We start from the raw sequence: 17,621 nt of genomic DNA on the forward strand, positions 1-17,621 counted from the left end.
TTTCTATGGTTGTAAGATTTATTCACTATTTAACCTATAGCACACTGATTTACCCCAAGAATAGTTTCTCCTGTCACTGCATTATTTTTGAGGGAACAAAAGACATGAGCACCTGTTTTAAAATTGTAACTTTTGTTGTATTGTGTGTACAGTCTTGATACTTTGTATATTAATAAAGAAATGAATGAATAATATTTTCATGTAATGCATTAAGGAATAGGCGTATGAAATGCTCCTCAGAAATGTACCTCTTTGGGGTCAGTATTTTCCTTAAATCAGCCAGCCATAGGTGATAGTATTCACTTGGTACATTTTCTCAATATGGCTGTAAGCACAGTCTATGTCCTCATCATTATGTTGAATAATTTTACCATTGATATCTGCCTGAGTAAATCCTTCAAAATTGTCATCTGAGTTGGAATTTAACAAGATTTCTTCCAGAAAAGTTTCAAATGCAGAGGCGGCCATTTTCATTCCTTAAAAAGTCAAAAGAAACTGCGATTGGTTTAAAAGCTTGATTACCTTGTGGTTAGTATATAAACAATGAAAATAGCATCAGGAAACAAGTTCTGAATCAAATAGCCAGTTTACTGCTTAAAGTACGGGAAATAAACTTAGCAATGTGTCAATTTTAAACACCCTTTTTAAGGTGACAAAATGCACCTGCAGCTAAAGGGGAGAAAATTTGTGAGTGACAAATTGATAGAATAGCGGGGAGAAGATTAATGTAGAAGGATTGCTAAGTATATTGTTATATATGTTACATATTATGTGAGTGTACACACACACACACACATATAAATAGATGTGTGTATTTTCCCCTTTGTTTACAATTAACATGGAAAGAATAGATAAACAGTTACCAGGGTAGCAAAAAATCATACAAGTAAAAAGGGCTTAACACCTTGTTTTTAAAGGTAGAAACTCCGGGTTGATCTGAAATATTTTGTATAATATATATAAATAAATGGAGTTAAACGTAGGTGTTATTCAAATTCTTTTACTTCTGACACATGTTTCGAAGATGTCATTGGTATTATTCCAAAGGAATAAAATGGTGTAAAACAATGTAATCTTTTCTTCAGGGAAATGAAGAAATAAAACTTGTCAATAAGACATTTTAACAGAATAAGATGGATATGTATAGTGATGGACTGAACACTATAATTTAGCTAATACCATCCTTCCCCCTAGAAATATTAATAACAAGGTTATTGTCTTTGAAGTCAATTCCAATAGAATTTAGTTTATGTCAAGTAATTCTAAAATTAAAAACTCTATGTACTAGTGTAAAATTACTTCAGGTACCGATGTCTTTTTTTATACAGGTAGTTCTTCTTCTCAGTTATCTAAAAGAATTTCCAATCATTACTCTACATTTAGGAACAGGGATAAATGTAACATTACAGGGCTTAGTAAATTAATTTGGTATCTAAAAGACCATAATAAACAATTTAATTTAGATTGGTTGATTCTCTCCATTTTGTTCCCTTATGATAAAGGCAAGAAATTCTGTCTTCTCTGTAATTTTTATTCTTTCTTCTAAAAATCCCTTTGTAAATATGGTTATAGAGTGTGCTTACCAATGTAAACATTGGCAGAAACACATCCTTAGTTCATATAAGTGATATCTACCATTATATATAATTTAAACATTGATTTTCTTCTTGCATTTCACTTCTAATAGATATTTCTTGTTCCAAGACTTTAGGGTTTTATTTAATTTACCTATCATTCTATACTTCTCATTTATTTGGTTTCTGATATTTTTCTTTCCTTTACCCCTCTTTCTATAGGCTACCTTTGACGTTATATCCTCTAGCATTTTAAAAAATAAACTTCATAGCATTCAGTTCATCACTATACATATCCATCATATTCTGTTAAAATGTCTAATTGACGAGTTTCCCTGAAGAGAAGATTACATTGTTTTACACTATTTTATTCCTTTGAAATAATACCAATGACATCTTCAAAACGTGTTTCGGAAGTAAAAGAATTTGAATAACACCTGTGTTTAACTCCATTTATATATATATATATATATATACATACACACATATGTATGTTGATATATTTTTAATATATATGTATACTGGTAGATGGATAGATAGTTTGTGTATGTCTGTATATGTTTGTGTATGTGTTAATATTGGTCTTTCGTAGGTCTAAAAAAGCTTGTCCTTCTGGCCATACCCTGATTTATAATGTGAGCTTACACCCTTTTGTTACTATATTTCTAACCAAAATATACCCCATATGTGTTTCAATTATATTTAATGTAATTTAAACAAATTTTCTTAGAAAACATGTATATGTATGTATCAGGCATGGCTGTATGGTAAGAAGCTTGCTTCCCAACCACATGGTTCCAGGTTTAGTCCCATTGTGTGGCACCTTGGACAACTATCTTCTACTATAGCCTTGGGTCGACCAAAGCTTTGTGAGTGGATTTAGTAGATGGAAACTCAAAAGAAGCCTGTCATATATATATATCTATGTGTGTCACTGTGTCTGTATTTGACTCCTCCCTCACCACTTAACAACTGGTGTTGGTGTGTTTACATCCCCATAACTTAGTGGTTCAGCAAAAGTAACCAATAGAACAAGTGCTAAGCTTTAATGAAATAAGTTCTGGGGTCGATTTGTTTGACTAAAACTCTTCAAAACAGTGCTCTAGCATGGCCAGGGTCAAATGACTGACACAAGTAAAAGAATATTAATGTGATTTTTGGAACACAATTTAACAATAGGTTTTTAGCCAAGTGTATTGCATAATTTTTGTCTCAGAGTGACTAGTAATCATCATCATCATCATTTAATGTCCATTCTCCATGCTGGCATGGGTTGGATGGTTTGACAGGAGCTGGTAAGCTGAAGGGCTGCTCCAGGCACTATTTGTCTGTTTTGGCTAGTGCTCCAAGCACTATTTGTCTGTATTACTAATGTCACTTACATGTAGATCCATTGATAATTTTAAAACCTCAGTCCTTATTATAATACTGGAAACATACTGGTCTCCAAATGGTTCATTGTTATTTCAGTACTTCATAATTCTGAGTAGCTTTCTTATACCCATAATAGTATTAATCACAAAAGTGGTTAGATTTTGTTTAAGTATGTTGGTGATCACAAGGTATCTTTTTTTATCTCTTTGTTTATATTTTGCATAGCAATTTATTTCCACAGCAATTGTTTTGAACAAACTAAGAGAAAAAACATTTTTTTAGAATAGTTTAATGGTTTTGTTTCCTGAGAAAGACTGTGACTAGGTCCAGTCATTTATGAAAAATCATTAAAAAAAACAAAACAAAACAGATTCCTAACTTTTGTTCCATTCATGTGCAAATTAATTTTCTTTGTCACAATTGGAGTTGTCATCAGAATCACTGGTTTCACTATCACACAGCTTTTGTGTTCACCATATATTTTGCTTGATTTTTCCATCTCTTCTGTTGAAAATCTTTCAAATCCTGATTCACTGCTAGACAACATGAAACTGGTATCCATTTTTCATCAGTATTGTAAGTTTTCAGAAAATCTAAAATGTAGAGAGGTAAAAAACACAAAAAAACACCCCTCCAAAAATTCACAAAGCTCAGATATCACTTCAAACAATGTTGGATATTGTAACTCAATTGTTTATGTAGTTAAGTCATGTGTTTTCATGACTATTACTGAGATTTGCACTGAAATTTTCATTTAAATACAAAAAGGTTATTTTGGGTGCTTTTGGTTTGTAACATAAAGTAAAAAAATTCTCAGGTGGCTTCAGGCAGGTTGATAACAAAAGAGTTAATGACCTCTGATGTCAGTATGGTCAGTGATCTTGTTCTTGTTATAATTTTTTTTTCTTTGGTTATACCTATCTAGGTTTGAGAAGGATATTACTTGATACATCCAGGGTAGGGTTTGGTTTTTTTTTTTTCCGTACCACGTATTGTGTGGAATATAAATTTAAGTTGCATAATGGGGAATGTGTATATTTTTGGATCTTTCAGCATGTCAGTGTATTTATTGAAGAACACTGATGAGGTGGAGTGCAAGATTATGTAATGTCTCAACTGTTATGTAATTATTACAGTATTTTGGTGAAACATGTACACACATTCCCATTCAAATATGAAGGTAAAAATTCTCTTTGGTCATGAATGACCATGGGATTGCACCTAGAAAGTTCCACTCCAAGGCACAAGTCTGGGCAAGGTTGTTTATTGAAGAACAGCAATCACCCATGCATACCAGCCTCCCTCTCCATGCCACTGACGTTATCCAAGAGAAAGGCAAAGGCCGATACCGCTTGGCACCAGTGATATCACAACTCATTTCTACAGCTGAGTGAACTGAAGCAACATAAAATAAAGTGTCTTGCTCAAGAGCACAACACATAACCTGGTTGGGGAATCAAACTCACTACCTCATGACTGAGCCCAATGCTCTAACCACTGAGCCATGTGCCTTCACTTATATTTATTCACATTCACATATATTTGTATATTATTGAGGTGAGTCAAACATTTTGCAATATTTGTATACTTGCTAGCTTGCAGCATGTATATCGCATGACTGAAGAAGTTCAAGTTGTGAAAGGCACCCGCTAAGACTGAGGTATCGTGGTAGTTGGTGTTGTTGACACGTGCATTGCTTCACTCCGTATGTGATTTGAAAGCCACTCAGATGAATGTGCAATGTAGCTAATTTAGGAACTTATGCTTTATGAGTTCAAACTGGGCCATAATGACATGGAAGCAACCAATAACCATTTATTGTGCATAAGGTAAGATGAAGGCACAGTCAATCACAGTACAGTAACCAGATGGTTCAAAAACCTTTGCTCGGGTAGCAAGAGCCTTGACAGTCAGGCATAGTCATGTTGGCTTGAAATCATGGACTTTGAAGCAGTGCTCCAAGCCATAGAGGCAGTTCTGGTCAGTAGCACTTGGTGAGTATCAGATGAGCTCAGTATCTCATAGATGTATGCCATTCTGTGGCAAAAATACCCAGCATTGGTTAACTGAAAGTTAGCTCTTCTAAGACAATGCAAGACCTCATGCCATTCCAAGAACCCAGAAGAAATTCCAGGAACTTGAAGAAATCAAACTGATGCCACAACCAGCATATAGTCTGGACCTAGCTCCCTTGAATTATTACTTGTTCTGATCCATGGCTCACTTTCTGTGCTTGCAACATTTCATCAACTAAGAGGAAATGAAAGCTTCAGTGAAGGATTTCTTTATCTTGAAGAACAAGAATTAGTATCAGCATGGGATCAAGGAATCAATACTAATTGTTAATTTAGAAATTATATTAATTTTTATGAAATTGAAAATAAGTTCTTAATTTACCAACTTTTTTTATTTGTTCATTATATGCTTTGTTATTAAAAAAAAAACACAGTACAGAAATTTGTTGAACTGAAAATGACATCTAGTTCACTCTTAAAAAAACGGTTCTGATTTTGATGTTTAATATTGTTTTGAATTAATTGTGCATTATCTTTAGCTTTTGAGATTTTAATGTTTAGAATAACATTGTAGGGTAAGTGTAAGAGGCCAGATCTGGCAAATTTGAATTTAAAACAGATAGAACATTTGGACCAGATACGACCAGTTTAAATGCTAAAGGATTAAATAAAAAAATGCACTAGTATCATTTTTATAAAAAGCTGAAGTAGCAGTGTTTCAAATACAATGTGTAATTTTTATGTAGATATGACTTGATTTTTGCTTTAATGTTATATCTGTCTTCTGTATTTTAGGCATCTTACCGAAACGGGAATTGCAGAGTATCTTGAAAATGGAAATAAAAGCGTTGATGCAATTATGAAAATGGCACTTGATGTATGTTCAAAAATTTTCATTTATTTTAGTGAATTACGGGAAGTGAAATAGTTTAAATCTGTTTATATGAGCATTTCCTCACTCTCATTCTTTTAATACTTAATATCCTGTACACCTTGAATCCGCCTGTTAGTGGTAGCACATGTATTTCCCAGTCCTGTAAAGCCTTGAAACTGCCCAAATTCAAATTTTTTGTTTATATTTGTTTTAAAGGACACTATAAACTTCCTAATCTAAGATAGAAATTCTGTAAACTTTTATTCTGTTGCTTGTTAGTTTTCCCCCATCTTATACCAAATATAAAGTATTTCCCTGGTGAATTCTGTCATCTTTTCAATTCAATAATGTTACACATCTCTGATGATTTGACAGTGTCTTGATTATGTAGTTTGCATTTTGTAGCTAAAAATCACCTTATGTTAATGAGACCTGCAAAATGTTGTAACTGAATATTTCCTGTTTTGTTTCGTTTTCTACATTTCTTTTGTGAAATAGTTTAAATCCTAATTTCATACCAAGGGAAACAATTACAATACAGAAATTGAAATACACAGATGAAATATTAGTGACTTGTCATGCAATTTAAGACTTAAATTGTACCAGACTAATATATCTTTTATCTTTAACTTGTTTCAGTCATTGGAGTGCAACCATCATGGGGCACTGCTTTGAAAGTTTTTAGTTGAATGAATCAACACCAGTACTTTTTTTTCTTTAAGCTTGGTACTTATTCTATCAGTCTTTTATGCCAAACCACTAAGTTACAGGGATGTAAGCAAATCAACACCAGTTGTCAAGTGTTTGCAGGACACACACACACACACATACATATGCGTGCACACACACATACACACACAATATGCTTCTTTCAGTTCTGTCTACCAAATTCACTGACAAGACTTTGGTTGGCCCATGGCTATAGTAGAAGACACTTGCCAAAGGTGCCAGGCAGTAGTACTAAACCTGGAACCATGTGTTTGGGAAGCAAACTTCTTTAGAACCCAGCCACTCCTTCACTTATATGTGTGTGTGAGTGTATGTATGTATATATATATATATAAAATATAATTTTTTTTTTCAACATCATTTATTCTCTACTTGCCATACTGCTTTGGGTTTGGCGGGAGTTGGCAAGCTGTGACTCTGCGTTGAGGTTGTTATATTAGCTGCATGCCCTTCCTAATGCCAACTACTTAAATTGCACTAGGTGTTTTCTTTTTGTGCCACTGGCATTAGTTAGGTTGAAAGGCAGAAAAAGAACAAGAAAAAAGTAAAAGGAAAAATATCCTACTTCTAAAAGGGCAGTATTGTAGAGGGTGAAAGTGCAGGTGGGTGACTTTATGCCAAGTATTGAAAGGCTAATGTATGATGTAGAGACAAGCATAGGTGTCTTGCTACAGAGAAGATACATGACTGAAGGAGATAAAAAGAACATTCTGATAGGTTGCTAGAGCAAGCTCTCAAATACAAGAGGTGGAGGGATAAGAGAGGATATGGACAGAGGGTCATGAGAGAGTGGATACTCTCATAAGAGTATGAAGGGGGAATTAACAGATAGTTAAAGATGCAGGTAGATGTGAATGTAGTGAGTAATGAACACAGGTGAAGGTACAGTTGTAAGGAAATATCAGTCCAGAGAGGGATAAGTACCAGTATGGTGTGAGATATAGGAGTGGATGAGAAGTAATGATATGATGTGCAAGATGTAGGAGCAGTGGAAAGGGTGATATAGAGGTACATAAGAAGTCAAAGAATGTGAGACATGATAGTAGAAATGAGGGGGCATTGAGAATGGTAGCAAATAAGGTGTTAAGAATGGAGTATAACTGAGGGGAGAAAGTGACTGAAGGCACAGAAAGAGGTGATTGGTAGAGATAGTGTAAGCAGGGATGATAATGTGGAATGGAATTGGTTCTGTGGGGTAGGGAGGGAGGTGACTAGAAGGGAGATGTAATATGTACCAATTCTGCTCTCAGTTGATTATAGTAACTAAGTAACTCCTTAGAGGAGGAGCGAGCGGTGTTAAAGGAAGAGAATTCAGGGGTGGGGGCTGATGTGTCAGAAAAAGAGAGGAGTAAGACAAAGCCCTGCACATACAAGCATGACTAAGTGGTTTTAGGATGTGTGTGTATGCATAGTTGTGAGGTTAAGGAGTTTGTTTTCCAACCCTGTGATCTTGAGTTCAGTCCCAGTGTGTAGCACCTTTTGCAAGTGCCTTGTACTATGTCCCTGGATTGACCAAAGCCTTTTGAAAGGATTTGAGTTGATGGATACTAAAAGTAGCTCATCATGAGTGTGTGTATGTCATCATCATCATCGTCGTTTAGCGTCCACTTTCCATGCTGGCATGGGTTGGACGGTTCAACTGGGGTCTGGGAAGCCAGAAGGCTGCACCAGGCCCAGTCTGATCTGGCAATGTTTCTACAGCTGGATGCCCTTCCTAATGCCAACAACTCCATGAGTGTAGTGGGTGCTTTTTATGTGCCACCGGCACAGACGCCAGACGAGGCTGGCAGACGGCCACGATCAGATGATGCTTTTTACATGCCACCGGCACGGAGGCCAGGCAAGGCTGGCAACAGCCACGATCGGATGGTACTTTTTACGTGCCACTGGCACGGAGGCCAGTCGGGGCGGCGCTGGCAGCGGCCATGTTCAGATGATTCTCTTATGTGCCACCAGCACTGGTATCACAGCTACAATTTCCATTGATGTTGATTGATTTTGATTTTCACTTGCCTCAACAGGTCTTCACAAGTAGAGTTTTGTGTCCTATGAAGGAAAGGTATGCATAAGTGGACTGAGGCCACGGGTTATGGTCTCACTTGTCCTGCCGGGTCTTCTCACGCACAGCATACTTCCAAAGGTCTCGGTCTCTAGTCATTTCCTTGGTGAGACCTAAAGTTCGAAGGTCGTGCTTCACCACCTCGTCCCAAGTTTTCCTGGGTCTACCTCTTCCTCAGGTTCCCTCAACCGCTAGGGTGTGGCACTTTTTCACACAACTATCTTCATTCATTCTCACCATACCAGCGCAAACGTCTCTCTTGCACACCACAACTGATGCTTTTACACTCTGTCGAGTATGAACACTGACATTACACATCCATCGGAGCATACTGGCTTCATTTCTTGTGAGCTTACGCATATCCTCAGCAGTCATGGCCCACGTTTCACTGCCATGTAGCATGGCTGTTCATACACATGCATCATACAGTCTGCCTTTTGCTCTGAGCGAGAGGCCTTTTGTCCCCAGCAGGGGTAAGAGCCCTCTGAACTTTGCCCAGGCTATTCTTACTCTAGCAGTTAAACTTTCAACACACCCGCCCCCGCTACTGACTTGGTCACCTAGGTAACGGAAGCTATCAACTATTTCTAGTTTTTCTCCCTGGAATGTGGCGGAAGTTGGTCTCTGTGCATTTTCAGTGTTTATTGCTCCTGAGCATCTGCCACAAATAAAAACTATTTTCCTAGTTAGCCTTCCCTTGACGTTGCTTCACCTCTTATGTGTCCATAGCTTACACTTGGTGCATCTTATAGAGTTTCTACCTACGCCTTTTCTACAGATCGAGCAGGGCCATCTACCTGACGGCGTTTGTGACTTGTCTACCTTCCTACTTATTAGGACTTTGGTTTTAGCTAGGTTGACTCTAAGGCCTTTCGATTCTAATCCTTGCTTCCAGACTTGAAACTTCTCCTCCAGTTCTGATAGTGATTCAGCAATTAGAGCAAGGTCATCAGCATAGAGGAGCTCCCAGGGGCATCCTATCTTGAATTCCTCCGTTATTGCCTGGAGGGCTATGATAAATAGGAGGGGGCAGAGGACTGAACCTTGGTGGACCCCTACCTCTACCCGGAATTCTTCACTGTACTCGTTGCCAACCCTCACCTTACTAGCAGTGTCCCCGTACATGGCTTGCACAGCTCTCACTAACCATTCATCTATCCCTAGTTTCCTCATTGACCACCAGATGAGGGATCAGGGGACCCTGTCGAAGGTTTTCTCCATGTCAACGAAAGCCAGGTACAGGGGCTTATCTTTGGCTAGATATTTCTCCTGCAGCTGTCTTACCAGGAATATGGCATCAGTAGTGCTTTTCGCTGGCACAAACCCAAACTGCATCTCATCTAAACTAACTCTCTCTCTAATCAGTTGGGCTATGACCCTCTCCGTAACCTTCATTATCTGATCCAACATCTTGATACCTCTGTAATTATTTGTATCTAGGGCGTCACCTTTACCTTTGTAGCAGTTGACTATTATGCTGCTATACCAGTCATTGGGTATGACTCCTTCGTGTATCACCTGGTTAACTATACGGGTGACTAGGCTATAGCTGACACTACCAGATATTTTGAGCATCTCTGCAGTAATTCCTGATGGGCCTGGGGCTTTCCCTGTCTTCATGCTTCTAATTGCCTTAACTACCAAGGAACTGTCAACTCGGATAGCTGGTCCCTCTGTTGGGTTGACATTTGGCAGACTCTCTTTATCCCATTCATTTTCTTTATTCAGCAACCTTTCATAGTGGCATCTCCAAACCTCTCTCTTTGCATCCTCATTTAGCGCAAGTGAACCATCATCCATGCGAACACACTTCTCTCCTACCACATCACGATTCTCTCTCATACACTGTCTTGCAACACGAAATACTTCAAGTCGTTGGTCCTCACGGTGCAGAACATTGGCAAATTTTTTCTTATCTGCTTCCCCTCTGGCTAAATAAACCTGTCTCCTTAGCTTCTCTTTTGGCAGTCTGATACACTTCCCTGCTACCCCCATTCTTCCAGTCCTTCGAAGCCTGTCTCTTTTCTCTAATAGCCCTGTCTACAACATTGTTCCACCACTACATTATTTTAGGTTGAGAGAGGACTTTGCACCAGCCACAGATCTGGTCAGCGGCTCTCAGCAGGATGTCCCTTAGAATCCTCCAGTTGTCTTCTACCCCATGTGAAGCTATATCCCCTTCTACTTCGTCAAAGGCTTCAAGTAATATGTCCCTAAATCTCTGTCCATTCGCAGGATCTTTAAGCTTCCAGATCCTTCTTCTCCATGTTGGTCGTCTTCTGGTCGTCCTCTTAGTCCTGATCCTAAAGTCACTAACTACCAGTCTATGTTGTGGGGTACATTCTTCGCCTGGGAAGGTTTTGGCATTTATAAGCAGCCATCTTTCCCTTTTCCTGGCAAGGATGTAGTCAATTTGGCTTGTATGTCGACCCGATTGGTAGGTTTCCTGAAGTTAGTGTTGCAAACCATAAGATCATTTGCATCGCAGAACTCCAGCAGCCTGGTTCCCTCCTCGTTGCGGGAACATGCCCATTGAAATCACCAGCCACAAAGAGAAGGTCTCCGTTGTTCGTCAACGAGGTAGTCTGCAGTAGGGCGTCATAGAATCGGTCTTTCTGTCCATCGGGTAGCCTCGGCTGAGGGGCATAGGCCGATATAATGGTTGCTAATCTATGATGAAGCACTAATCTAATCTTAAGTATTCTGTCACTTACTCTGATTACCTCAATTACCTTATCTATCCATTTTTGAGCGAGAAGTATACCCACGCCCCCAACCCCGTCAGTGTTCCCTGGCCAGAAAATCTTGTACCTGTGTTCTTTGCCCTTGAGGAACCTAGTAGAACCTCCTCTCCACCTTACTTCTTGGATGCATCATACACACACACACACACACACACATATATATATATATATATATATATATCAGGTCATCCCATAAATTCTGTCCGATTTTACTCTTTTAAAATTGAATGAAATTTAATAGTATTTTAGAATGTCTAATGGAATTAAAAATTATTTTTATGCATTTGTGTATATTTAAACTAATTAAATATTATTTTACAGAATAGTAGAATTAAAATTCCTTCGATTAAAACCCTTTCTAACATGGAAGTATCCAAAGAGCATTTGAAGCACATAATGCTTTATGAGTACAAAAAAAGAAACTCTGCAGCTGAAGCGACTTGAAACATACACTCAGTTTATGGTAAAGAATGCTTTAATGAAAGAACTTGCAGAAGATTGTTTGCAAAATTCAGAATTGGAGATTTCAGCCTTGAAGATGAAGATCCAACAGGACGTCCAGTTGAGCTTGATGATAAGCTCCTTGAGACATTACTTGAAGGAAATCCTGCATTATCTGTTGAAGAATTGGCAATAAAGCTTAGTTCAAACCATACAACTGTTCATCGTCATCAACAACTTGGAAAGTTTCACGGGTGCCTCATGAATTGTTGGAAAGCAACCACAAATCCCGAGTTGACATCTGCTCTTCTCTTCATTCTTGCGAACTCATTTCACCCTTTTTGGATAGACTTGTGACTGGTAACGAAAAATGGATCTGCTATTGAAATGTTAAACGTCGTAAAAGGTGGCTTAATAAAAAGGAAAAAGCTCAACCACAACCAAGAACAGAACTTCATGGGAAAAAGGTTCTTCTCTATATCTGGTGGGATTGCAAAGGAGTAATTTACTTTGAATTGTTACCACCTAATGCAACAATCAATGCTCAAGTCTACTGTTAGCAATTAGTGTTTCAACCAAGCTTTGAAGGAAAAAAGACCCACTTTGATGTTTCATCAGGACAATGCGTGACCCCACACTGCAAAGATCACATCACAAGATTGAAGAGCTTGGTTGGGAAAACATTCCTCATCTACCATATTCTCCCAACCTTGCTCCTTCAGACTACCATTTCTTTCATAGTTTACAGAATCATTTGGGGGACATAATTTTTGCAAGCCAGAAGGAGGTTGAAACTGACATTTCAGAGTTTTTCGCTTTTAAATCAAAAGAGTTTTACATTGATGGGATTAAAAAGCTTGTAAATAGATGGAAGGAAGTCATAGATAATCAGGGAAAGTACATTGATGCTTAAATTTCAATTAAATATATTTGATCACTTGTTTTCTTTATTCAAAATTCAGAACTTCTGGGATGACCTGATATATATGAAGGTGTATGTATATATTTGTTCATATTTATGTATGTATATATGTTAATAGATGTATTTAATGAACTTTTGTGTATTTGTATCATTTTCAGGTTGACCTGAGAAATATCGGTCAAAAATTCCTGCCAGATGATATTAACCGAGGCAAGATAGACTATGTAAGCATAAGGTTTGCTTTTAATTATGTTTTTTTTTTACTTCCTTTTTAGATATCATTGAAAAATAATTTCCATCAACATTCACCATTCATATTGCTTTAACATTGTATGTGGATGCTAGTGGTCAGGTATTTCTTCCATTGCAAGTTGTTGCAGAGTTTTTTCTTATAGTCTTTAAGCTTTCAGTTTTTGATATCTGCTTTCCATGTTTGGCTGGATTGAATCTGTCTTCACAGTTTGGGTCACTCCCCTTCCCCACTTGAGAGTCATTACCCTTCTAGTCAGTTTGGATGTCAGTGTCTCCTCTTTATGCATTGTTTTATCCTAGTTTCTACCAACATGTTTTTGCTGGTAAGTGTTGGGTCAGTCTAGAAATGGTTCTGTAAGGTGTGGTGCAAGCTTTAGTGGACCTAAAATTTTCAGCTGTGCGATTGCTGACACTGTAACTTTCTGATGTCTAGTTGTGTAGGAGGGCACTGCAGCAAGCATGGAAGCCACAGGTATGAGCCTGGGGTCAAGCTAATGTGTGTGCAGTAACCTTATGCACAGGCATTACTGACATTTTGTATAGGCAATGGTTAATGATAGTCTTCCTTGGTTGCAAGTGGATAGCCATCAAGTGTATGTATGTGTGTGTGTGTGTTTTGCTCAACCCGAAAGTATAATAGAGAACAATAGCTGACTGCATCCTTAGGTTTGGAACAAGCTGCATGGATTTGAAGTGAACTTCTCAGCCACATAGCTATGTCTACACACATAAACACATGCACACACATTCACACACACACACACAATCTCCTTATTTTTCTCATTACTTAAGATAACTGAAGGATGTTTTCATACACACACACACACACACACACACACTTCATTGCTTAAATATTATTTTAATCAGTTTGTTTTGTTTGTTCAGTAAGCTTTTCCCAATAGCTTTGATCTGCGGGATATGGTCTCGATTGAAGATTATTTATCTTATGATTCAACTTCATCTTCATAAATTTTATGGATAGAATTTTGTGTGTGTGTAAAAAAAAAAAAAAAAAGTACTTTATATTATATTTACTGCCTAATTATTTTTCAGATCCAAGGTCCTTGTGTTCTCCAAATTCAGAAAATACGCAATGTATCTGCCCCTAAAGAACATGAAGAATCACAGGCAGCTCCACGCTTATTGAAACTATCTTTGACTGATGGTCATTGCACATGTTATGGCATTGAATTAGAATCTATTAATTCTGTCAGGTAAATTTTCTTAATTTAAAAATACAGTTGCAAACTTCAAAACTTTTTCAAACCAATAATCATTTTTTTTTTTATACTATTAATATTTATACAGCCTTTGAATCTTCTGCAGATACAAGTAAATTATATTAAACGTCCAGCTACTGTCACCACACCTTAATATTCTCTCATCTGTTTATTCTTCTGTATCATTTACAGTCTGTATCTCAATCATCCATGACATCTCTATCACTCTATCTCTGTCATCACTCTTCATTTCTTACATTCTCTCTAATCACCTCATTCATTTCATTGCACCCTTACAGCCCAGAATTGCATTGGATCAGTCCAATATATTTGTTAATGAGCCGTCATTATTTAGTGTCACTTTATAAGTAAGGAATTTGTATGATGTCAATTATTCCTTCATTGTTTTAATGTCAAATTTTCTAATGTTTTCCACCATTTTGAAATTAGCATATTGGCAACTATAAATATTTTGGAAGATGGGAATCTTTTTTGTACAAATAGATGAAATTTTTGAAAGAGGAATGGAAAAAGATAAAGTTAAATTAACTATTTCTTTTAGCTACTTTTTTTTTTACTTAAGTTGAATATAGATCTGTAATTTTGTTAAGCGACTTTCACTTTTGGAATTTCTTATGCAGCTGTTAAGTTTTACTTCAGATGTTGAACAAGTGAATCAGCTCACAGAGCAATGAAAGAGAGGCACTTAATGCAGTATAGAAAAGAAGAATATTTTGTATTTGAAGATTTGTTTTTTATGGTCTTAGTGTCATATCTGGAAGTATACTGTAATAGGTTTAGACTCAGTTAGAAGTACTTGTCTAAATGTGAAAAATAACTTAATTCAAGAAATCAAAGGAACTGAGAATCACAATTATCATTTCAGTTTGAACACTCCTCCAGGAAGTAAAGTTTTGTTTACTGGAACCATTCCTGTTGAGAATGGATTTTTACAGCTGAATGGTAAAAATACCAAAGGTATTGGTGGCAGAGTTGAAAAACTTGTTGAAAATTGGGAGCTGAAGCGGGTAGGTCCAATTTCAGTGTAGAAATAGATGCACAAATCTATTCTATTTTTGTTTTAAAATATGTTTTCTATTATTTTTTATAGAATCTAAGGTACAAATTATGTTTAAATTCATCACAATAAAGTGTTTGCAAGAGAGAGATTGAAGGAAGAATCATTTGGGTCTACAAAGCTTAGACTGAAAATGGAAATTACTTTTTCAGTTAATTGGCTTAAGGCAATTAGAAATCTAAAAATTTGGACTGATGACTATTGACCAAAAATTATGTTTATAATTAGTTATTGTTTGAAAGAATTTTAACTGATACTCTTCAGACCAAATGTTTAGTTCTGTAATTCTTTTGTTAGTAAAACACTTTTAGTCATATGTTGTCAAAACACTTGAAACTACACAGATTTACCTATTTGTATGTCAATCAACATGATCACAGAATACACTAATGATACAAAATAATTGTGTATCTTCCAAAATTGTTATGACATGACTTTTGTGTTGTTGGAATTTTTTGTCTTTTTTTTTTATTTCTACAATGTTTTATCTGACTTTTTTTGTTTAATTATGTAAACTTAAGATTTAATTATAGGTAATTTGAATTTGAAGTATTTTCAAAGGCAAAAATGGTTGCAGCCAATAAAATGCAACATGCAAAATACATACTATATTTTGATTGAATGTTTTGACTTCTGGTATCAAAAACAACTGAAACACCAGTATTGAAAACAGTAACAAATAAATTCTCAAAAGAGAATGGAGTGAAAACTTGAAAAGTATTTCTTTTCTAAATTCTTTTCCAATCTTGGACTCAGTCAGTCATAAAGTACCTTTGTATATTCCAGTTCAGTTATTTCATACCAATGGCAGAGAACTGATTTTATATACAATTAGTTTTGAGAAAACAATAATTCTGACATGAATTTATGTAAGAGCCATTTAAGTACTTCAGTATATTAATAAAAGTTATAGTTATTTTCCAAACTAGTCTAAATTCATAGTTTTCTGGAATGTAATTGAAACATACAGTATTTTAATTATAAATTTGTATGTGGAAGGTGCACAGGTACAATATCTAACTGTGGAGGGAACCTGTGGTAGAGGTAGACCCAGGAAGACATGGGATGAGGTGGTGAAGCATGATCTTTGAACTTGAGCCTCACAGAGGCAATGACTGGCGACCAAGACCTTTGGCAATGTGCCGTGCTTGAGAGGACCTGTCAAGCCAAGTGCACCTATGCTAGTGGCATGTAAAGAACATCCTTTGAATGTTCACTGAGGCAAAGTGGCTGAGTTTCTTTTGTGCGTTGGGCCTCCCAGAGGCAAAGTGGCTGAGTTCCTTTCAAGTGTTGGGCCTCATGGAGGCGATGACCAAGACCTTTGGCATTATGTCATGCTTGAGAAGACCCATCAAGCCGAGCAAAATCACAGTCGTGGCAGATACTGGTGTCACGCAAATTGGCATTTGTGCCAGTGGTACGTAAATGCACCTTGGTGTCGCACAAATGGCACCTGTGCCAGTGGAACATAAAAGCACCCATTACACTCTGAGAGTGGTTGGCGTTAGGAAGGACATCCAGCCATAGAAAACCATGCCAAATCAGACTAGAGTCTGATGCAGCCTTCCAGTTTGCCAGCCCAGTCAAACTGTCCAACCCATGCCAACATGGAGAATGGATGTTAAATGATGATAAAATATAGTAGCAGAAGATTTAACTGTTTCTTTACTCCACTAAAATTACTTATTGATATATAGGTGAAATAATAATTAGATTTTGGAAAGTGGCTGCACTATAAAATATAGGCCCCCTGCTGTTATCTAAAGTTTCAAGGCCTTTTGGAGTGGAAAGAATTTAAGAATGTCTAAAAACACACACACATCCATGGACAGTATTTATTGTCATAATTCAAAAAAATTTAATATCTAATATTTTGTGTTATGTTTAAACTGGCCATCATCATCACCACCATTATCACCACAACCACCATCATCATCATCACGATCATCATCTAATGTCTGTTTTCCATGCTGGCATGGGTTGGATGGTTTGATGAGAGCTGTCCAGGCTCCATGTCTATTTTGGCATGGTTTGGTTCTACAGCTGGATGCCTTTCCTAATGTTTTAGATTCTACTTGTTTTATATTCAAATCAGCCAGCTCCAGCCTCTCATACCTGCCCTACAACAAGCAATCTTGAAGCTATGAGATAATACATAATTAACTCAAAACAATGTAGATAAATAATCATTGCATTTGACAGAATAATCTAAATGCTAAGCCACGATATATATGAGTTTTTAGTCATGTGCAGTATATGTTTTTATTGTAGATCATAATATATACTTCTGAAAAGACATGCAAAACATCTGAGGAAATATAAACCCATGAAATTATTCT

General features: G+C 36.8%; 1 protein-coding gene across 1 annotated transcript in view; it reads left to right on the forward strand.

Annotated features, from left to right (window-relative positions):
- LOC115222521 (tudor domain-containing protein 3) overlaps positions 1-17,621 on the forward strand; it is a 64,883-nt gene that overhangs the window by 16,266 nt on the left and 30,996 nt on the right. The window contains exons 2-5 of the mRNA XM_029792775.2: positions 5,759-5,840; positions 12,891-12,956; positions 14,038-14,198; positions 15,091-15,232. Coding sequence (XP_029648635.1) covers positions 5,759-5,840; positions 12,891-12,956; positions 14,038-14,198; positions 15,091-15,232 — 451 coding nt within the window. The remainder of the gene's footprint in view (positions 1-5,758; positions 5,841-12,890; positions 12,957-14,037; positions 14,199-15,090; positions 15,233-17,621) is intronic.

The sequence above is a fragment of the Octopus sinensis genome, linkage group LG20 (genome assembly GCF_006345805.1).
Source record: "Octopus sinensis linkage group LG20, ASM634580v1, whole genome shotgun sequence".
Taxonomy (NCBI): Eukaryota; Metazoa; Mollusca; class Cephalopoda; order Octopoda; family Octopodidae; genus Octopus; species Octopus sinensis.